The sequence below is a fragment of the Coloeus monedula genome (genome assembly GCF_965178545.1).
Source record: "Coloeus monedula genome assembly, chromosome: 1".
NCBI classification, from domain to species: domain Eukaryota; kingdom Metazoa; phylum Chordata; class Aves; order Passeriformes; family Corvidae; genus Coloeus; species Coloeus monedula.
In genome coordinates this window covers 99,723,240-99,747,327 of record NC_138781.1, presented here as the reverse complement: position 1 = coordinate 99,747,327, position 24,088 = coordinate 99,723,240, and the positions used below count along the sequence as shown (strand labels likewise).

The window sequence follows — 24,088 nt, the reverse complement described above, 5'->3', positions numbered from 1 at the left end:
GTTTGATCTGAAAACAGGTAAAGTTGCAGATCCAGCTTCCCTTCTGTGAAAGATTAATTGCTGAAGAAATTGTGCTTTGTTTCTCTGTTGAATTTGACTGTAACTTGTAGTCATTGCTTTTGGTTTCATATAGGTTTTCTCTAGGTTAAGTTGTCCCTTAATCACACCTTTATTCTGCATTAAGTTACTCATGGCCCAAGCTCAAGTATAATGAGCAAAACGGAAGGGCTTTTTTATTCAGAGTTTTAGAGTACCCCACTTAACTTCTGTTTCTATTTATAATCACTTTGTGGCTGTTTGTTTCCTTTTTTAAATGTAGGCAGTAATACAGGAAGTAGATACTCTAGAATTAGTTTCTCCGGTGTCACAAAGAGAACATTACATCCTTCCATTTGCTTGCTACTTCCTTGCTTATACATCTAAAGATAGCATGGGGCCTTTCTGCTTATAGCATCACACTAGAAGTTCACATTAAAATGATGGTCTTCTAATCCCTAAATCAGTTTCAGTGTCACAGCTTTTCACAGCATTGTCTAAGTTACTTGCGTGCATTGTGCAAAGGTGGGAAAGCTAACATGTAACTATGTGTGTACATGTTGTGATTGAACAGGCCTGGCTTCTGAGTCTGCTCTGTATGGTGGCAGTGTCATTGTTATTAATCATGCTGCCAATTACAGTGTTGTCTGCAAATTTTATTAGCAGGGATTTTATATATAGTTTTGGCATGCAGAACAAAAGTGAATCTTTCAGACAATTATTGCTGATTCCTTTGATAAATTGGAGCATTTGAAATGAGGAAGAAAATGACCATCTCTTTTTGCATGGGGGGTTGGGGCTGGGATAGGGCAAGAAGAGGCACTATATTAGCATTAAAAAAACCTACTTTGAGCAGAGATCGTACAGACCACAGTGCCCTGGGTATGAATCCAGGCTGCAAAGCAACAGGATCTACCCTCTAGGGAACCGTGTTGTCACTAAAATGGCTGAAGGAACTGACACGGAGGCCAGTTGGAAGAGCTACCATCTGCATCTGAGATTGACAGGCAGCCTTTAGGGTCTGTTGCTATCATTTCTGACTCCAGCAACATTAGGAGTCCAGTTTCATCTTGTGCAGCCACTAGATTCCACACCCTTTCCTAGGCTCCATCTGCACTTCTATATCTGTGAAAATACTTTATGTGTTCCTGAGGATATACAAACAGACTCTGCAGAATTGTTCAGTTACTTTATGTGGTCATTAAAAGAAGTACAATACAGAAAAAAATGATGTTGAAAGGAAATGCATGTCTTCAATTAAATTCATCCCAGCTTTTTAAAAAAATGGATGTTTTCCATGGCCTCATTTCAGCAAGGTATTTGATCATGTACATAAATTTCACCTTGTGAGTCATTCTTTTGAAGTCAACGGGGGGGGCTGCCTGTACTTAAGCCGCACAAATGCGTAAGTACCTTGTTAAATCAGGGCCTGTGATACCTAAAGCCCGGTCTCCATCCTCACACCACTGTGGAGATGCTGTTTTTCAGACCAACTTCTCTTTTATGCCATCTGCTCTAAGAAGAAAGGAAAGGGGGAGGGAGGAAGCCCATGAACAATGGAGTGATTATTCTCAGTTACTGTGAAATAGATGAACTCCACCTGCTATTTCTGCCACTTAAACCTTGGCTGACACAGTGCAGCAGTGCACTGTGCACAGCAGACCCCTGCATCCCTCACGCCGCAGGCATGCGGGCCCTTGAGCTGGGCCATCACAGAGACCACTCTGCCTGCAGCAAAGTGGAAGCCAGGAGTTCTAGCAGATGTTGTAGAGAGTTTTCAGAAGCAGATCAGTCCTATGAAAAATTGTTTGATTGCTGTTATTTTTTTTTCTTTGTTAGTTTTGCTTTTTTGTTCTTCTATAGCCAGTAAAAGGAGACACTGAGCCTCTCTCCGAAGAGCTGCTGGGACAGACTCACAAGCTGAGCAGCCCAGCTCTGCACAGCACCTATGAGGACAGTGAGAACCACAGCACAGGGGGAGAGCTGAGGCACATTTCCGTACCTTTCTGTACCCTTTCCACCCATTCCTTCCAAGTCTAGCAGTTTGGACATAATTTCAGGTTTCTGTCTAAAAGCCTCTTCTTCATTTCTTTCTCTTCTTGTAGAAAATAGAATTAATGGAAGCATTTAAGGCAGGGTGCCTTATTTCCTTGGAATCAGAGATGGGTTTTTTTCCTGGAAAGAATCAGGTTTTCTTTACATTGTGGAGTCTGTTGTTTTTTTGGTTTTTTTTTTACAAAAATACTCTTGACTGAAAAGTCACAGGTAGATCTAGATGCCAGCACTGGGTCTATACTTTGGTTGTTGTTCACTATGCAGGGTTGTAACTGGCTTTACAGATTCCTCAGAGGTAAACAAGACTAGAGTACATCACTTCTTACTGCCCTTCAGAATTTCCGGTTACCCTGAATTTGCCTTTAAAAGCACTCACTTTGGCTATCGTAATGATCAATTACTTGAAACTGTGAATTCTCATTCCAATACATTGTAAATAGAATGGTGGATCTGTGGCCAAATTACAATTTGGACATGCTAGTCTGCTGAATGGAGCTCAGACACAAGCAGTAATTATCAATCTTCCATCATTTTCTGTGCTGACGCACAAGTTTTTGCTGCTTCCCTACAGGGCTCTGCTACTTTTTAGCAGCCAGCATTGGACATCTGTCACACATACTGTATGTCATAACAAATAGATCATTACAGAAAAAAACGCAAAGCTAAAAATGTAGAAAAGCAGAAAACATTACGATTATTGTCCCTGGGTGTTGGTATAATACTATCAGAATAAATCCCAAATACATTTTTATTATTTTCTTTGTGAAACTGACTGTTATAAAATCTCATTAAAGCATGTAAATGTAGTATACTCTCTTTTATGGGCTACTTCATATTTTCTGGGTGGCAATACATGCAATACATGGCAGTACATGAAAACATGGCAATACATGTGGCCACCAGGTTGTTGGAAATGCATTTTTATGACACTGTGGGTGTGTATTTCAGTCATCTTTTTTTGGTAGGGTTGAGAAGCTGTGAGGAAATATTCACTGCAGAAGCAGCTATGGTGGCAAAGGCGTTGCTTTTCCCCAGCAGCTCGTTGTCACTGTCCACCAGAGGTCTTTAGGAACAGCACAGGGAGGTGTTTGGCAGCAGTGCACAGTCAGAGCTGAGCTGCCCTGGGTGCGTCGTAGTTGCCCTCCTGAGTTCCCACAGAGCCGTGTGCTGCTAATTTCGGCAACAGTATCGTAAGTCCCTTGATAATTGAAGTCGGTTGCAGAGTGTCGGCACTTGTATCCGTGGGATTGTTCCCCCACTCAGTTAAAACCTAAATAAAAGGTAGAACTTTTGCTTTTAAAGGCAAAGAGCAAGGAAAAAGTAACCCAGGTGCATGTTAATAGTAAGAAGGCTGAGAAGATATATTACGTTTCTTGTACACATATACATAAATATATGTGTGTGTTTTAGTATATAATAGTTATTGCAGTTTTATAATATTGGTTTCAACACATTACCAAATGTATTTTTGGCTATGATATTTTGCTATTTTTTTATTATTTCTTGTGCAATACTGTATTGACTTGTAGCACTGAAGAGGTAAGCTAATACTTTAACTTTTAAACTTGCAGTCTGAATTGCCAGTGGTATGTGCAGATTATGTAGTATTATGTAGCTAGTTTGCACTAACTGGCAATCAGTTTATTTTATTTTAAACCAGAAATGTAGCTAAATCTTGAGTATGCAGGAAAGATTTTTTGTTTGGTTTGTTTGTCTGGGTTTTTGCTAAGTAGAAGTTGGGCAGAGTGACTGTCATTGTGGAGGTTTTGATTGAATAAGCCTGTTTGTATAATGTAATTACCACAGATTGAGGTATTTGTTTCTTTCCTGTCAAGAAAATATTGCCCATTAGATTGTTTACCACCACCCTACTGAATGCTAGTTTTCATACAGAAACATGAAACATGTTTGGAAACAAAGGCAGCAAGAAACAAAGGCAGGCTAGAAGGGTTGTATTTTGGAAAGCAGTAACGCTGAAAACAACCTGAAAGGTCCCTGTGTTTAACTGAGTGTGCAGGAGCTCTTGGTGCTGCAAGGAGTATCCAGGAGTTTCCAGAACCTGTGGCTGCAAGTGGAGAATGCTAAGGGTGGGGAAAGCCATGTTATCCATGTATGCAGCACTGGTGTGAAATGTGAATGCATTCAAAGCTTAAAGCAACTGAAAAGAGTGTAGGGAGAACCTGATGATTCCTTAAAATGAGTTGAAAGGAACTCAGTCTCTGTAGCTCTTCCACTGGAGGCCTGGGTTTCAGGGGATTCTACAGGTGAGCAAGGTGTGTTGGACATCTAGCAGTGTTAGCTGGATACAGGGGGATAAGAAGTATGACAGTTTGTAAAAGGGAGAGTGATCAACTGAAGAGTAATTAGCCCGTGATTTCAAAGGACTCCCTGTTGGTCTCCATCAGAAACCATGTTTTAGTACCAAAAGGGTTATGGTTGGGCAAATGTTTATGGACTTTGCTATCCATGAGGTCAAAATAAATGTTCCATATGACTTTGCATTTCTGAAAAGCTTGCAATTTTGATTTAAAGACAGTTTTCCAAGTTAGATGGCATTTTCTGTGGAAAAAAAATCTAAAAAGTTTGGTGGATAACTGAGGTTAAGAGTCTACAATGGTGCATATTGCTTCATTGAGAAGTTTGTATTCATCATAACTGCTTTCATTTTTGGAAGGAAGTATCTGGAGACTGCTATTTTTCAGTCAAAATGCTGCAATTTCTGTGTACTCACAGGTTGCATAGCACAGTATAAAAGGTGCAGAAGACCTTCAGAATGCTGTCTATATAAGAGTGAACTTGATTCATACTGAAAAATGGGGAAAATAGAAAGCTTTTCAATTAGTTGGTTGTATCACTGTGTTTGTTTTTATGTTGTAAATAGTGACGTCAATGGAGGTGCCGTAACTCCTTGACGTTATATGCATTTCTCTTCAGCAAGAGGATGTTTATACCTGATGTGCTGGAGAAGGCCTTTTGAAAAATGCTTATTTTGTGAAAATAAGAGTCCTACAAGGTGCTAAAATTTTTAAAACTTAGTGGACTAGATAATTAACATTTTGCCTCATTTGCACCTCTGAAACCTTCCATTTCCATGTCTTGCAGTAAGTATCTTTCTGAAAATGTCAGGCACTGCATAATGGAAGAGTGTTCTAATTTCAGTTTCTTATTAGTAAACAGGAAAAAAAAAAAAGAAAATGGATTACTTCCTGCTGTATTTCATTTAGCTGTTTACTACAATGCTAATGTATTCTCATGTAGAAAACCCTTAAAAATATAGAAACATTCCTATTCAGCATGGGCAAATTTAGAATTGACAGATGTTTTGTGAACTTCTTTTATTTCATGATTTTTATCCAAAATACCATGTAAAAGACAAGGACAGCAAGTAGCTCTGGTATTGGGCAGCCACAAGCCTGCAGTTAACTACTGAACTTGGCTGTTTACAGAGGCTGCTCGAACCAGCGCTGCTGGCAGAGGGGAGTGCAGAGCACAGCCTGCTGCATCCAGCCACGAGGCTGGGGATGAGTCCCTCTGCACAGGGAAGGGATGCCCAAATCCCTGTACTCACACAGCTTGTACTGCTTGCTGGTGAGACTGGCTGGCTGAACTCTGCAAGTTTGGAAAGAAGGAAGGGATGGTGGGGGAATAGTGACTGATGGACAGCAGTAACTCAGCAACTGCTGGCAGCAGTTACTGAGGGGACCTTCAGGCCCACTGTTTCCCCCCGGCTCAGATTTGCTCCAAGACTCATTGTTCCCCCCATGTTTCCCTGCTGCTGACTTTGAACTCCCACCTCTGTCTCCTGCAAAGTGCGTGTCTGTGCTCTGCCATCCCAGACCCCTGAACAGTGCTGCTGCTTACAGTGGGGTAGGCCTAGTTTTGCAGAGAAAGCCAGTCTTTTGCACACTACAGCTTGCCAATGCAACTGAAAAAATGTCTTCATAGGGGCACTTGTACTACCTTTTAGGGGCTAAAGGAGCAACTGGACTTTTTGGGTTAAGGAGGAAGACAGTTATGAGGACTTTTGTCCCATGCCATGCACCAGAAGCATGATTTTCCCACTCTTCTGCAGACCAGGAAGTCTGTTTCTTGCTTTTAGCACAAAGCCCTGGTTTTTTTTGGTAAAAGAATTAAAGCATATATATATATATATATATATATATATATATATATATATATAAAAGGATAGGAGAAGGAAGGCAAAGTAAACAGAGGCAACAGAACAGCTTTTCATGTTGAGAGAATGTCTGGCCATTTTATCTAACTCCTAACCTTCCACTTTATTTCGCTCTCCCAACAAAGTGGATCAATGGTACTAAGAGGCAAGGATGCAGACGGCTGTGGAATGGGGCATCGGCCTTCCTTGTCACTCTATGTATGATCCTGTGCAAGCTGAATCACCACTGAAAACTTGAATAAACTGTTTGCAATTGGAGCATCCCAACTAAGGAGAGACAGAGAGCTGGGACTGGTCAGCCTGGAGAAAAGACTCAGGGGATGTCATCAGTATGCACAAATATCTGAAGGGAATCTCTAAAGTAGAGGAAGCCAAGCTCTTTTTCAGTGGTACTCAATGACAGGGCAAGAGGCAATGAGTACAAGCAGGAAGACAGCAGGTTTCCTCTGAGCATCAGGAAATGGGTGACTGAGAACTGGCACAGGCAGCCCAGGGAGGTTGGGAAATATCTTTGAAGATATTCAGAAGCTGCCTAAAAATGGTTCTGGGCAACTGGCCATGGGTTATCCTTCCTGAGCAGCAGGGATGGACCAGACAATCTTGAGAGGTCCGTTTAAACCTTAAGCATGCTGTGATTCTGAGACTAAAGCACAATTTCACGATTGACAAGTCATTTCCAATTTATGATACTTGAATATGCAGCAACCTTAATTTATTGAGAGCAGAAAAAGGTACCTGGTAGGTAGGAATGGACTTGTAATGGCAACATGGAACAGGCAGCTAGAGCAGCAATGGGAACATACTGCTGTGTGATGAACATCACAGACAAATGCCCTTTTTTGTCTTTATCCAGAAGAGGTTTTCTGTTCATCCTAAGCAGTAGCTGCTTTTCTCAGGAGGATCTTGCCATCTGTCTCCCTTATTTCAAAGTGTTATCCTTTACAGAAATGTGGGAGCTCTCCTGGATGTGGAAAGTAGGCCTGTGCCCTTCCCAATATATCAGTCTTTGATGGAGGATGTCATACAGCTTTGTTGTGTAGGAAGTATGGGCTGAGTTTTTCAGCTCCTCGTATTTCCTGTTCATCTGCAATGTACCTTAGCAACATGTTCCATCTCCTCTTTTGCTGTGTGTAGCACTGACAAGACACTGAAAACTCTATGCAAGCCTCCCTCTTCCCTTTAATAGGGTTTTTGTGGGGTTTGCATCAAGTCTCAAACCTTCACATCTAATAAGAAGACTTACTGCAAGATGTGAAATAAAAAGAAAATTTTTATTGTGTTTCTCTGCATCTGAATTGAATATAAACTCATTGACTATAGCTTTAGACTAATTAAGTCTCTCTAACGAGTTCCCTTCCTGTTACTGCAGAGCATGGACAAATTGACAGAAATATATACATTTGATTTTAAAAATGGATCATGAGGATGAAAGCATGCTTACATTAAGCAGTGGTAATAATAATTTAACTTAGAAACCTCTACTGTAGCTTTACTGAAATACAGGCTAGTCTCCTAAAACCTGCATCCATTTGTTTGTGGCTGTAATTCAGACTGGAACTCAAAAACCAGAAAGACGTTCCTCAAACGTTTCTACTAGGCTGGGCTCTATCTTCCAAATTTCAGAACAAAGGAAATCTATATTTCAAGGTTTATAAACACCTGGAAGTGAATCCTATAAACACAAGGCCTGTCAAAAGCTTAACTATCATCACTATTGCAACATTCTAATGTTTTAGTTAGATTCTTGTCATGACATAGCTTTAATAAAAATACAATGCTGTTTAAAATCACAGACCTCTGTGTTTACTCATATGTGCTGAAGTGCTGTAACCACACACACAATGTGTTGGTGGGGGTGTTTTGTGTCAGACATATAATAACATACTTGTACAGTCCGTGGAAGAAGACTCCTAATAAAACACATGTTCAAACACTGAATAATTAAAAAATATTTTATATGCAGTACACTTTTGTCTTGTCATATTTTAAGGTATCACTTGGCTTCAAAAGTGCTTGGATTTGCCAGTTGTTACCTACATGCTTTACCTTATGATGGCAATTGCTGCTTTGCAACCTAATATGAGGGGCCGTTTGTAATGCCTTGTGATCTCATATTCCTCATTTCTGATTAAGCCTTCCTTGTCACATGGAAAAATATGGGTTTAAAATTTTTGTATCTGTATGTTGGTGTGTTTAGTGACAGATTTTTACTGATGACTGAATAAATGAGGCTTCAGGATTGCTCTGTTTAAAGTGGCTGGAGCAAATTCCAAATGAAAGGAGATAGAACTGGCCTTTTATGACTTGAGTGGGCTGGGTTTTCTTCACAACTCTTACATAGATTTCCACAGATCCTTTATATATTTCACAGAAATATTTCAAAGTAAAAAGTTTTACATCTTTCCTTAATATAGATTGAGAGCTGAGCTAAAAGAACACAGATATTTTATTTCAGATTTGTATGCTCTGCTTTAATCTACTGCCCTTTAAAGTATAACCCCTGATAGAAGGTTACCAGGTTGTCTCCTGCTTTCACTGCAGTATACATTACCTTTTTTTACTTTTTTTGTAAAATACATATTTGATTTTAACAACATTTATGAGCATTGTAACTTTTTTAGAGCTGAATCCCTGAAAGATGCTGAGGACCAATATTTTCTATGTTTTTCAGTGATAAGTGTCTTCTCTGACATTCTCAGGCATCTGATCATTATACCAGTATATAGCAGATGGACATGACAGAGGGTGAGCTTTGGCAGCACCGTAAGGCAGATATCAACTTTACTATGACCATTTCTGAGGGAGAGACAAGCATTCCAGCAGAACTTCAAGCTGCTACTTCCAGTTTATTTTGGGGGTCCTTTTTTTAGGTGCCTTTTACTGTGGTATTTCTAACAGTGATGGGTATATAACCAGATGCCCAAAATACTACAGTTGTCTTCTTTGAGTATTTGTAAAGTATTATACATTTATTGCATAATGTAAAGTATTATGCATTTAGTTTGCATGAGTATTCATACTTTTTTCAGTTAGGCTGAACTACTGTTCTTAGTTTGGCAATAATAATAATATATGCTAGTAAGAAGCCTAAAAATTAAACGAAACCCCAGAGCAATGGTACACATGTATAGTTCTGTTCTTTTGATTCAAGAATAAATATACTGGGTATTTCTGATTGAAATGAATGGAGCAGCAGTGTATTTTATGTAGGATTCATCACAAAGTTTGAATAAATAGGAAATTCTAATGCAAAATAATTTTGTCATGAGACTGGAAATTTTAAAGACTAGAAATTAAAAATTACTGCCATATGGATCTTATTGTAAGGGAAATGTGAAATCTTTTTCTATTTCAGAAATATGATTATAAATATTGCTTTGAAATGTGTTAAACTAATTGTATATGTATTCTGACTTTTATGCATGAAAACTCCCCTTCTTTCACAAAAGCTGTGTTTAAGATGTAAACCAGAATCTCTGTGTATTTTCAAAAATATGTAAACTTGAACAACTCAATTCTCTTTCCTAGGAACAGTTCACACAGTGAGATGAAAGTTGGTGGAACATACTTGCAAGAATCATTCACAACAACTCCTGTTGAATTTAGGAACTGTGTAGGAAAGGTTCATGCGAGCTCCTCTGGGAATATTATAGGCATTTGTGTATTTCAGTTTTCCTAAGTAAAAACTTTTGCGTAATTTCTGTCCATCACTGACTACCATGAGAAAAATAGAAATTCTGTAAATATAACAAATCAATCATTCTCGTTCAGATGTAATGTTCAGTTAACCTGAAACAGCTTTGGGAGCCTTCATTCAAAGGACAACTTTATGCAAAACCTAAGAGGATGCAAAAAATGTACAGATAATGAAAAATGAGTGATGACTACTGATTTTCTGTTATAACACTAGGTTTTATTTTAATCACTAGTTGGAAATAAATTCATATATATCTTTTTCATTTTTTCATTGCTTTTTAGGTCTAACTGTGCAGAAAATATCCGTAAACACATCTTGCATACGGGAAAGCATGAAGGAGTAAAAATGTATAACTGTCCTAGGTGTGACTATGGAACAAATATCCCTGTGGAGTTTCGCAACCACTTGAAAGAACTACACCCAGACATTGAAAATCCTGATCTGGCATACTTGCATGCTGGTAAGGTCCTTCCTCCCTTTGCTTACAAATTCTTTTCTAAATGCACCTTCTTAAATGATTGTAATAAGAAAACAAGAAGTTATTATCGTTTATTCTGAAGAAGAACATGGTTTTAAAATGGGCTTAATCCTCTTCAAGTTTTCCAGGGCTGAAGATTATGCATTAAGCACTGAAATCTACTCATGTTACACAAGCAAATCTTGCAGTTCAATAAACAGACATCAGAAGTGCATGCTATTTAGATGCCTTGTTTTGAAATCTAGCTGAACTTTTAGGGAGAAATATTTGTTAACATTTTTATTAAGTCCCTCTGGCCATGATATTCCCCCAAGAACAGAAAAAACAAAATTCCATAGGAAATGTTGTGGCAAATTAAGCACTGCTTTAAAAATTCTTAGATTTCATTCCAAAAAAGTACACTGTTCCTCATTAAAAGATAGAACAACAGAGATCAACCAACAGCCTAGATGTGTGTTTTCAGGCTGTGCGTTAGAGAGCACACACATGGAAGTCACTGGAGGAATGAAAACCAAAAACATTGCTTTGGAAACAGGAATTAAAATAAAAGAGATGGGGTGTTTTCTGTTTAGAACAAGTTTTTGTTTTTTTTTTTTCCTTTGTTTTTGGTTTTTTTTTTAATAGATTCCACAGTTGAGAGTAGAAGGCAGAAGTTTAATGGAAGCATCAAGTTAGGAGAAAAAAGGAGTTCAATGGTAGGAGGTTAGGAAATATAATACAAAATTAGTGTGGCGCTTGAATGAAATGTGATCTTAATGCAGGAAGAGCAGATAACTTAGATATCACTGTGGAAAGACAAGTCAGAGCAGTGGGAAAAAAGAACAGATGGTGAGAAGAAAGAGTTGGGGAATCCAGAGGAGGAAGAAGCGATGTGGGCCAAAGTCTCCCTGAGATGCAAATTAATCTTCCATTGAATTACTACTATGAGTACTCCAGTGTCAGATTTGAACCTTCTGTAAAGAATTGATTGAATAGTTTTTGATACCCTCATACCTGTAAAGAACCAAAATCTGGAGAGTTTTCATGCAGCTTTGTGCAGTGTGTACACTGTAGTTATTTTAAAACCTCTCAGTCTTCTCAAAATGACTGCTTGCTTTCCTGACTAGAGGCAGTGTATTATTTGTACCATATATTTCTATTTGCCAAGTATTCCACTTCATTTTGGAACCAATCATCATGTCATGTCAGCATATGGTGGATAATATCTGGATGTGCAAACAAAATGCCAGTTGGCGGAGTACCAATTTCAAAATAGGTCAGAAAACTGATCACATTTCACCATAGTTCTCACTAAAGCAAATGAATATTCAACTCAGAGCTTAAATCCAGACACTGTTGGATTTTTACTACAATAATCCCACAATATGAAAAAATCAAATGCTTTCAATATACAGATAGACAGATATAACACAGAGAGCTGTAACACTGATAGAATCACTACCATTCCAAAATGACAAACATCTTATGTACATTTTCACATTATTTGTTCAAGGCTGTATCTGGGTAAATTAATTGTTCATTGTAGCATGCTGTGGTTAAAACTGTTCAGTTTGCTTCTCTTGTAAACACAGGAAAACAGTCATCAGTGTATTGTATCCTAATGGTATTTCTTTCCTATACATTCACTCTTATGCTGTAGAAATCCCCTTGCACTAAACAGGGTTCTGTGCAAATATATTAGGACTAGCAAGAGCAGATTGTCATCTAATTATTGCCAGGCTCACCTAGATTGGTATACAACAAGTCTTGAAACATTGTTTGCATAATCCCATTGCTAAAAGGATGATACTGTATTTTCCTTTCCAGAAGAAACACTATTAAAGAGGAAGCTGGGTGATAACTGTGTATTCATACCATAGTTAAATTAAAGGAAGATTCTTTTCTTCTTTTTAATCCATTTCTGACTGCTGAGAGTTAAAGGTTTTAGAGAAGATTTTTAGAGGAATGAAGGACAACTCCTGTGCCCTGGCTAACATCCCTTATAAAAATAAGATTTGTTCTGTGTCTGGTTCACAGTTACTGATGACTTATTGGTCATTGGCTGCACCCACAGAGAATCTACAACGTGACATAGGACCCCTTAGGATGATAGGAGTATGAAAGTGTCATACAAGATTGATTTTTTTTTTTTTAACTTAAACATATTTGTCTATCTTTTAGGTTCTAATATTGCTTTGTAACAGGAAAGCCAGCCCCTTTGCTTCTTTGAGCAGATAGAAATAGAATAAGGCTCTTCACTGGCAAAGAGACAGACACCAACTCCAGCCACTTTGCAGGACAGTCAGAAACTCCTTCACCACAGCCCATCAAGAGTGGAGCTGTGGGGTACCTTTAGGATGTGACTGGGAATAAAAGTCAAGTCTGTTTCTTGTCTGTGAAATTAAGATTTTCAGTTGGATTTCCAATTTAAATTTAGTACTCTTTATAATTGTAGCAGGAAGAATGTAGCCTCAGACTTTGGCAACAGTTAAAATTTAAGGAATCACTCTGGCCTGCAAGTTCTAATGATGGCAAGTCAGATCTATTTATAAAATAATTTTTTTATTAAACTGACAAGCGATAACAGATGAAAGATCTTAATCAGAATTATTTACTACCCAGTATAAAACTAAAAAAGAACTACTAGTAGATTACAGCATAACATAAAACAGTGGACAATATCAAGGTACCTCTATTAGAGCTAGCAAAAGAAATAGTATTGATTAGGAGTCGAATGTAACTTGTCACTGAAACCATGACAATGTGCACAGTTTTCTTCACTTAATCCCTGGGGAGTAACCACAAAGCAGACATCTCTACTCATGGGAGAAACTCCACACATTTCCAGGGAAATGTATGGAAGATTTCTGCTTTGTGGAAGTTTAGTGTGGCTCTTATATAGTTGTAAAGTGAGTGTCTGTCAGTGAAAAATCTGGCTTATCTTTCCAGATCTCACTTCCAACAGTAAGATATTTATTGGCAGTTGGGAGATGTTAACCCTATGGTGCCAAAATAACTCACTACAAGACAGCTTGTCCTGTTTGAGTTATCTGGCTGGTTAACAAACAACAGATAAGCTCCTGTGGGGGGTGAGACGCCCTGCTACTATAATATAATGCTCTAATATTAGTTTCTATTTAGCTTTATTTGGCAGCTACTATACTGCTTTTATGGAGTCAGTGGCAGTAAGGAGCTTGAGGAAGCTGCACTTCTAAGGGAGAGGCTGTGGAAGATGGAAGACAAAAGAAGTTGGCTTTTACATGTGTAAGGATGATACTGTAGTTGCAAGGTGATAGCACTTCTGTTCTAAATTGATATACAGAAATGCCAGAAAAACAGGTCTTCAGACCTTCTTTTCTCTTTTTGCTATACTCTTCCTCTGTCATGGGGGGAGTCATTTAATAATACAACTATATTCCTTATAAATCTTACATATTTTAAAACAATGACAGTCTGGCTTATACTTTTGTCTTTAACTTTTAAAATTTACTACATTTGAGCAGCAGGCCTTTAACGCACAGAAGCCAACAGAGATATATGCAGTGCACATAAAATTGTGAATTCAATTTGCTAGGCCACACTTCAAATATCTGTTTATGCATTTAACCTTAATTTTTATATGAATCATCAAATCTGTTTTTTAAAATGTCTGTATGTTGTTCTGTAAGAGCTTGGTGCTTATTTCTTGATATTCGCTGACCCGTTTTCTCAAGGTCTGTGTTAAAATTAAAATTTTGTTGGAAAAAATGCCAGGAATCCGGAGGCCATTATCCACAATATTGATTTATTTTCTTTTTAAAACCACATTTAAGATACTGATAGATCTTACAGCTGTCCTAAGAACAGAACTGGGCTTACTAGCATGCTCAAGAATCCTGCAGTTAATGTTCTAGTAACAGAAATTTGGTTCTAGTGGAAGCTGTTTATGTTTATTCTTGTTATCCATGTGCAAATCTGAACTTACATCGTTACAAATGGAAAACGAATGCAATAGGTGAGTGAATTGTCATATCATGTTGGTGACTATAATTTTAGTGATTTCTCAAAAAATGAGATGATTTGATTAAAAGCAAAAAACTGAGTTGCTTACTGTGGGCTTGTCTGAATTGTGAGTCTCAAATTAAGCTGAAGAAATCCCTTGATTCTTACATTCATTGTATTTCCAAAATTCTTGAATATGTTTTCTTCTAACTACATTGCTACATTGTTGCTACATTGCAATACTGAGTTGAACTGAGCCTGAATACTTTGTCAAGTGGGACAGGAGAAGGGTCTGCACCTGTGGTAGATCTTGCAAGGGATCAGTATTCCAGTTTTCTTTCTCGGTGCTTTGTCTGCTTTGGAGCAGCATCACTTGGTAGTGATAATTTCAGTTTGAACTAGAACTAAATGTTCTTCATTTTGGCACTCTTGTCTTACAAACATTGTGATATTATTATGATGCATTATTTATATCCAAACAGAGTAATATCTATGCCTGAACATCTCCATTATTCCAATAGCTGCAGAGTCCATGGCATCTCACAGTGTGCCATAGTAGCCTTCTGTGGATAGTAAACTGGTCATAAGAAAAAAGCTCTTCAGAGAAAAGAGAAGCTGTTTGCTCATTATTGGTTTTGTGATAATGTTGAAAGTTATGCAGTGGTTTTTTCCATATCATTATTTCCATTCTGCACTGTAAAAAGTGGAGACAATTTCCAAGAATGAACGTAACCCTAGAAATCAGAACAACTGGGGTTTTCACTGAGAAAAAGATATAATGGTCCTGCTTTTTGTACAAGTTTCCTCATGTGCAAAATAGGTGCAATGCTTCCATCGTTTGAGTCACAAAGCTCTTGCTGGAAAATGGCTTCATGACAGTCAACTATGTGATTAGGGAACTGCTTAAGGCACTGTACAGAAATTTTGGTGATGTTTAATTTAGAATTAGCAGTCATACCAAATACTTCTTGGAAGTCATTTAAAAAAAAAGGAATCAGTGAAGCCAGCTCAGTTCATTGTACTCTTTGGTAAGGTTTGGTTTTCTTCTGTGACAGTGATACCATGCTTGCAAAGCACTCAAATTTTCCAGCCTGCTGTGGGAGAGTCTGCTACCCACGGCCCCATGAGCAGGAGTGGAGGATCACTTACTCCTATGGATCCTGACAGAACTAAAAGTGTGAGCTGCTTCCCCGTGCTGCACAGACATGTTTTGGGGAGTGCTTGGAAGTACAGCTTTGTGTGCCTCTGCCTCTGTGAAAATTATAGGTGCCTCTGGGGTTGGGCATTCACAGAACAAAGATCATGACGATTGTGTTTTGGCAGTTGGCTGCCTACGTGGTGATTGAACGCTTAGTGCTCATGAAGAGTTACATAATTCATGACCAAATGATAGATAGGTACTTGATTATAGTGTATGAGTTGCTTCACAGGGAGAAAATACCAGACATGAGCTACTCTTAGTCTAGCTGAGAAAAACTTAAGAAAAATCAGGTACTGCAAGCGTAGTCAGACAAATTGAAATGAGAAACAAGGTGCAAACACTTAAATATGAGGTCAGTTGAGCTCTGGCAGCAACCAGCAAAAGAAATTATTCTTGTTCCGTTCCTTTGAGCCTTGAGAAGACTGGATGTCTTTCTGGAAAATAGGTTTTTGGAGGGCCCAAGGTTGCTGGGTTCACTGCAAAATGTAAAGGGGCTTTGATATACCAGATAATTCAGACTATTATCCAGTAGTCCTTTCTGCTCTTAAATCTTCAAACAGTGTTAATCTACAGCCTCTTGATAAGGGCTGCATTTGTGAATGTAGTGTTTGGGTATTGTGATAGCAGTGGAAGAGCTGAGGAGACAGGTAAGTCCCCCAAAGTGGCCTTTCTAAGAGAGGCAACATTCCTATCATCAGTGCTAAATTCTTACTCTCTTTGAGCCTGAAGTGGACATACACTCACCTAACTGGTTTTTTTTCTGGTATGTCATTAAATCCTTGATAAAATATCTTGGAACATACATTTATTTGTTTGTTTAATGTGTTTGAAGAATCCGTACAAAATTCTGCTCTTTGCCCTGGCAGTTCTCTTACTGTGTTATTGTCTCCTCTTTTATATATGTTTGAAAAGTATTTCTGCAAACTTTAAGTGCACTTTTCAAAAGGCCATGCTTTCCACACATTTCTCTTTCAGTTTCTTTAGCTTTTGAGAAACAGGGCCGTACCAGCAACCTGCAGCATGATTGCATCATCAACAAGGGACAAAATTGTGATCCTATCAGTTGTACCAGTTGCAATATTCATGAATGGAATTCTGAAAGTTCAAATAGTTAATCCCAAATAAAATTGTGATCTTTATCCCACTTGACAGCTACATTTATCAAATTATTTAGAGAAAAAATTGATTGCTAAAAGTTATGGTGTGATCTATTATGTGATTTTATCAAGGTATAACTGTATTACCAAGTGGAAACTGCAGACTTATTCAGAATGTGAATTGGACACACAGAACCTGATAATATAGCAATTATACTAGTATCCTAGTGCTTTTCTACTTCTAAATATTTTTTGCTACTCCTTTCTTCTGTGACTTCTGATTGTTTAGTAGAAAATACAGAGTTAAGAAAAAATAGGAAAAATGGAATAATAAAAGCCTGTTTCCTCTTACACTCTCCGAACTTATCAAACTATGAAAATATAAAATCAATAAATGCTACTTATCATTGAAACAATAGAAATACAAGTCAGTTGAGCACTTATGCAAACTTGTGATTCATACCTGATCTAAAGCCTCCAAAGAATAGATACACAGTTTTGTTCGCAAGCATATTTAAAAATTTTGTTTTGAATAGTTAATGTTCTTAGTCTTTATCACTGTTTAAATAAAACACTTTAAATGCTGTCATTTGAAACAATATTAAAATTGTCATTGCTAGATATAGGCAAATCAGGTGCAAGCTTTTACAGCTGCAGAATACTGCTTGGGTTTCTAGTCAGATAAAACATTATTTTTGATGGCTGGTATACTTTAAAAAAGGAAAAAGGCAGCAGCAGCTCTGCTTCAAACAGGTTTGCTCTTGTCATAGCTATTAGTGCCAGTCTTTCAATAGCATGTCATGTTGATTGGCAGACACTCCCTTTCCTCTTTTGTGAAGAATAGTAATTTTAGTGTGTGCTTGAAATAAAAACCTAGTATAAATGATTTTCTGTTTGTAAAGGAGAAAGCCAGGTTCTTTGTAACTTATGTAGATTATGTATTATTGTGTTTCAGCAAAGATTAATCTATGTTTTAAAAAAAACCCTAAGTAATATTTTTTTAGAACTGTCATCTATTAGAAGGCATTGTATACCTAGCAGAGCTTCCATAGCCAGTATCTTTATCTGGGTGGTCATGACATCAGAGTTGGTTCTTTCCAGGTAGCAGGTAGAAAAAAAGAATTGAATTCATGAAAGTACTTTATCTTTTTTTTTTCCCTAGGATATAGTTTTTTCTGCTGCTTTTGAAGAGCATAGGGACTCCTTTCATAGTTCCTTAGTTGCTTTTCCTGAATAATCAGCATATATTCCTGCTGAGTGACATGAAAGGAGGTGTTGAAATATTTTGATGCAAATATTACATCATCTAATATTCAAAACCCACAACTATTAATATTAGTTACATCCTTTAAGTGATTGGTAGTCTCAGATAGGAATGCAAGCCAATCCGTCTCACTAAAGAAAAAATGTTCAGAATATAGTTTTAAAGGAGAAGGAAAATACTGTCTAGACCAAAGTCTGGAACACCTCTTAATACTTCTGCTCAGTGGAGGTATAACAGGTGTCCTGTTGTGTGCCATAAGCTGCAGGGCTGTTGCACAGGGGTTTCCATATTGTGTATAGCACCAATACCATGCAGTCCCAATCCTGCACTCTTTTCAGTGCCTCTCTGCCTTCGGCCCGCTGCGCTGGGATTTCCTAGCAGTCATCATTCCTTTTCTGAAAACTACCCCTGTTTTTTGTGGTGTGAGCTGTTACTCCTGAGCAGATTAATGTCTTTGCCCGTGTCTAAATATCTAATCTGGCTGTTGGTGGGCGCCTGCTTTCCTGTCATTCCTCTCTGTGGCATTCTAGTTCCCAAAGTTGGGAACCATTTGGCTGGCCTGGAAGGGGGCTGTGCCACAGTGGACGATATAGAAACCCTCTTCAATTCTGAAATTTTCTGTTGAGTCCTTAATGCCCACCTTGTATCTGCCTTCAAAATACCCTTGGAGGGGCATCTGCTTTGCAAATTGCTTGCACTGCCCATGCTGGATCCCTGCTGGTGTCCATAAAGACTGTTGCCTCTGCAAGGATGTCAGGTTCACCGATGAAAAGAAGGTAATCTTACTCCAAGCTACTATTTCATTATATTAATAGATAAAATATCCTTCATGAAGAACGAACCACATTATTGCCTATTTGGAGCTAAAAATAGGCTATCCTAACATAAAACTTTTAAAGCAAGGCTGAAATATTTAAGTGCAGAAGTAGAAGAAAGCCCTTAAGACATGACAGACATCTAGAAAGGCAAAAATACTTAATTGTGCTAGAAGATATATATGCATAATAGTATGTGGCAAATGTAAATAATAAAAGGAAATATTAGTCTTGGAATATCAACAGATTAAAATTCAGAGAAAGGCACCAAAAATTGGATATCAAGGTCATCAAGAAAACTTTTCAAACAAACAAAAAGAAAGATATTAATCTTACAGGAGGAATAAAAATAAAGGTATATAGTGCCTAGGAATAATTCAGGATATTTTTATGTGGAGCTTCTCCTATACTCTGAACATTTAAATTGCTTTCCTATTATACTTTTTTAAGACTAGATCTCTTAGTCTATCATCTAGGGAAGTTATGCTGGAGTTCTAAGAAATATAAAGATCTTATTTTTTTATTTTCATTAAAGTAAATATAAAGTAAATATAAGACAGAACTTGATAAAATGAAAATTTTGATTTAAAATGCATGGTGAATTTTTAATTTATACAGTAGATAAAACTGTATTGAGTATTCTATTCTGTGCTATAAATATTTTTTTATTTAATTCCAATGAAAATATAAATAATAAATATCTATAAATAAACCTAAATAATAAATTTCTCAGCTGTGCCATCTCCATTATAAACTATATATTTCATCACTTGCAGAGTTGAACTTGAACTAACAGTACTTCCAAGACATGTGGGCACTATATTTCAAGTAACCATAGCAGGGTGTATTTTGTCTACATAATGCCACCACCTCTTGGTGGCTTTCATTGTGGCTGTGCATTATTTAGGGTACACTTTATGCTTTTTCTTCCTGTGACATGTTACTAGCATCCCAACAACCTGCACTGAAATTATTCTTGATAAATAGCTTAAATGATTAGTATTTGTTAATCTGCTTCCAAGTCTTTCTCTGAATTTTAAATTTTTTTTAAGTTACACAAAATTACTCACTTGTTACACATAGTTTTGTTACTGCACAAATAATGGAAAATAATTTCAGAATCAGAAAAGTGCCAAAGTTGTTGTGGTTTAACCACGGCTACCAACTAAGTACCAGGCCCCAATCACTCATTCCCACCAATGGAGGGATGATGGGAATTAGAAGGGTAAAAGTGAGAAAGCTCCTAGGCTGAGATAAAGACACTTTAAAAGGTACTCCAAACATCCTCCCCCTTACTTCTTTTCCCTTCCACTTTACTTGCTGAGAATGATGCCATGTGGTATGGAACGTCCCTTTGGCCCATTGGGTCAGCTGTCCTGGCTGTGTTCCCTCCCAGCCCCCTTGCTGGTGGGGTGGGGTGGGGAGCAGAAAAGGCCTTGACTTAGTGCAAACGCTGCTCAGGACTAACAGAAACATCCCTATGTCGCTGACACTGTTTCAGCTCAAATCCAAAACATTCCGGCTACTGTGAGGTAAATTAAGTACCTCAGCCAAAGCCAGAACATAGGTATGGGGGATTGAATCACAGTGTTAGTTGTGTGCTCAGTGCTTTACTACTTTGTGTCATGAGTGAAGAGAAGAGCCCTCAGCAATAATTGCTCCAATGAATCACAAATCAGTGCAATTCCATGCTGATTTTTAAAATTTCTTCTGGACTTTCTTTTTGTTTTCTTTCATTAATCCAATCTATGCTGCACCGACTTTCCATTAATTTCTTGACATGGCATCCTGAGTCTTGACCTTTGTAAGTAGGATGCCTTGTCTGTCTGATACTCATGTTCTTTTGTACTTCTAATTTCTATTTTACTTCCAATAGTTCTTCATAATTTTTTCCATCTTTTCATTTACCAGATCTTTGGTACCTTTCAAATGCTAAATGCTCTCCCATATATCCTTAGTAACCATGCTGGATTTTTCTGTCCTTTTTAATATTTAGGTTTTATTGGATGAATGTAGATTGCACCTTCTCTAACTGTACCTTAAATAATTGCCACTTAAGGGAATTAAGAAGTACAAGGGAAGGAAAATGCTGACCCATAGACTAAGCAGAAGGAAAAAACGTTCCCACTGGGTCCAATTTCCTAAGAAGGACCATCAGGATAGTGACTAGGACCTGAAATTATGGGCTGAATGACCTCTAAAAAATTATCAGTTCAGAGAGGAGCTTGTCTATAACTGTTTGCACTAAAGGAAATGAAGATAGGTAGAAGTCTCACAGAAGAAAGATTGCTTCACTTTCTTGGTGAACATATAAGAGCATAATATGAAACTATATCTCATATAAATACATTGCATGTCGGCTGTCTATAATTCTTGTATCATGTCAAAAAGCCATGGAGACAGATATCATATCTCTTAACTCCCAGCTGGCCAGTTAGTGGGGAACCCCTTTTTCTAAGTACGTCTTCTGAATTTAAGATATTTTATGCATGTCTTGCATTTATTGGAATAAGTATGTGCTCATCAATATCTAACACCAAAAAATGATTTGTACTTAAGTAACCACTGCAGATTTAATACAGATGTTTTCATACTCTGAGTCATTACAATACGATTTTCATATAATTTTCTCCGATAGTAAAAAGAGACCTTAAAGTGAGTGCAATTTTCATATAAATTGCATAGGAACCTGAGCATTAATAAAAGCTCTGGGCTTCAGACAATACAGATCACTGGTTTAGATTCCACATGTCTGGATGAAAGGTATTGCTGGTTTAAGTGGGTGCAATGACATTTCCTTGTCTGTGGGAAGTCGAGGAGGTTCCTGACATCCAAAACCACAGCTGCTGGATAGGTTTCTACGGTGTAGTTAGAGGACTTCTCTGGTATTTAAGGAAGATCAGTTACTGATTGTCACAATCCCTGCTTAAGTAACATTTCAGAAACTTAGATTATTGTTGATGGAAGAGGTTTTTATTAGTAGTTGTTGTCCTGTAGCAGAAGAGTGGGTTGCTCTGTAAGCATTTGGGATTACAGTGTATAATGTACTTACAAAAAAGACATTAAGGTAACTACCATGCTACATGCTAAACTGTGCTCCTACTTCTTTTATACCTTGCCAAAATGGTACTTCTTATTCAGTCTGGGAAGTAACAGCAGATAACAGTTCTCAGAAAACAGGTTTTAGGAGATTTAAAAGAATTTATCTACTTCAAAGTAATAGTGTCTAGAGGAAACATCAAACTAAATAGTCTATTGGTAGCAAAGAAAGTCAAAATTGATCATCAAGTTGTCTCAAGAAACATCAAAAGGTTTTAGGCAAATATTATTCGTTTAACATTGATTTTGGATTTGGCATGTGTGTCCAAAATTCAGAACGCTGAAGAATTTGGAGTTAGGAGTTATTAAGCAACCAATTGTGCACTCAGTAAAACAGTTTCAGTAGTTTCTGGAATGTATGAGTAATGTAAAATTAGAAAGGAAAAGCCATGGTGAAACATTTGGAGTCCTCACATATTAGTGCATGTCACCACCACAAAGTGCCCGTGGGATAAAGCTGCTTCTAGTCAACTCAAGTTAGCCTCGTCTGGTAAGGATTTGTCTGAAAATCCTTGCAGTTTCAATAGTATTCAGTGTTCTATTAATTGTTGTTGACCCTTTCTTTTGTAGTCCACCTTCCACTGAGCAAATTCAGCTACTATCAAAATTGTCAGTAAAATTTGCTGAGCTGCTTGTGTTTGCTTCTACCCACTCAAACAAAAATCCTGAAATGTGAAGTCAGAGGTTTATCAGCACATGAAAATCATGAAATTTCACTCATCTGTAATTCAGCACAGCCCTACTTGTAGGACAGATCAAGAGGGCTAAGACAGGGGAACACAATCCTCTGTTCTCTGTTGTAGTTGTAGGGAGGATTTTGTTGCATATGCTGTTTTCTGCAGACCTCTGAGCTATGGAAGTGACCAACTGATTGCATATATTTCTTGGAATATCTTGAGATATCGATTTTAAAATTATAAAAGGCAATCATTCTAAAATTAACAAAAAATAGAGCATTTTTGTTAAGTAAAGCTCTTGTCATATCTGATGACTGGTATGCCACAGTCAACACCAGTTGCAGAAAGATTTGGCCAGGTTTGGGATATTGGCCAAGTACTCGGGGATACAGCATAAATGGTTATAAGTTATTATAACTAATAAAAGGCTCCTGAGGATCTTGGAAAAGCAGAGAGAGCAAATGATACTTTGATGGAGACACTAGAACTCCTCATTCTGAAAGTACTTCAATTTTGCTGCCACCTTGTCACCAAAAAAGGAAAAAAAGGATTGATTTTGGGGGGATGCTTTTATGTAAGGCAACTCAGACTGCAGTATGAAGTGGGTTTCAAAAGGTGACTGTACAGGTGCACAAGTGTCTCCCAATCTAAGGAGCATCCACTTTGCAATGTCAGTGCCGTGTTTCTGTGGTGATTCTGCTCAGCAATATGCAGAAATAAGCTTTAATCTGATGTCTGCATTGTGACATGAGAGAATTTTAGGCATAATGATTTTTTTTTCAATTTTTTAAAATGTTATCATCTTCTAGGCTTTGTCTTTTCTTAAATTCGTAGCTTTTCTTTTCCTTTCATTCTTTTCTTATGTATGATTTTCAAAATAAATGCAGATCCTTTCAATATTAGCATTAACAGATAAACTGAGCTGATTAAAGTTATTTTTGCCAATTTTTTTTTAAAGAAATCATTGTAGAATTTGCAATCTGATTGCTCCTGATGCTGATGGGCAGAAGTAAGTTTCTTTCTCGGCTAATCTAGAATTGCAGATGATATAGAAAGAAATGGCAAATTTAAAGTTGTACTTCAGTTTAAAATAAAAAGTTTATGTTGATAAAGCTTTTAGTGCATTTGAATTTATGTTTAATTTGCATAGCATAGCATTATATTACATTTCCCAAAGCAGTTCCCTGTGTCTCCAAATACTGTTGTGTACCTGCTACTTACTTCACTGGGCATATATGTCTAAAATTTGGTGGAACATTAATGCCTGTATTTTCAATAGGTTTTACTAATTTACTTTAGTGTTTCAGGTACTATTTCTTACTTTGAAAAGAAGGTAATTGTTGCCCATACACCAATGCTCCACCTTCATTGTCAGAAAGAAACTTGATAATAAATTTAAGAACTACAGATAAGGTTAAGTTCTAATAGGCTTTGGCTATAGAGGATGAATAGAGCCAAATTATAGTCCTTATTTTTCAAGATTTTCTGAATATGAATAGACCTATATAGCCATTGTTGTTTAAGAATTTACT

At 37.4% G+C, this 24,088-nt stretch overlaps 1 protein-coding gene across 1 annotated transcript in view; it reads left to right on the top strand.

The window, feature by feature from the left end:
* The window catches only part of ZNF407 (zinc finger protein 407), a 336,645-nt gene that overhangs the window by 227,894 nt on the left and 84,663 nt on the right, over window positions 1-24,088 (top strand). The window contains exon 8 of the mRNA XM_082282493.1: window positions 10,247-10,425. Within this exon, the coding sequence (XP_082138619.1) occupies window positions 10,247-10,425 (179 nt within the window). The remainder of the gene's footprint in view (window positions 1-10,246; window positions 10,426-24,088) is intronic.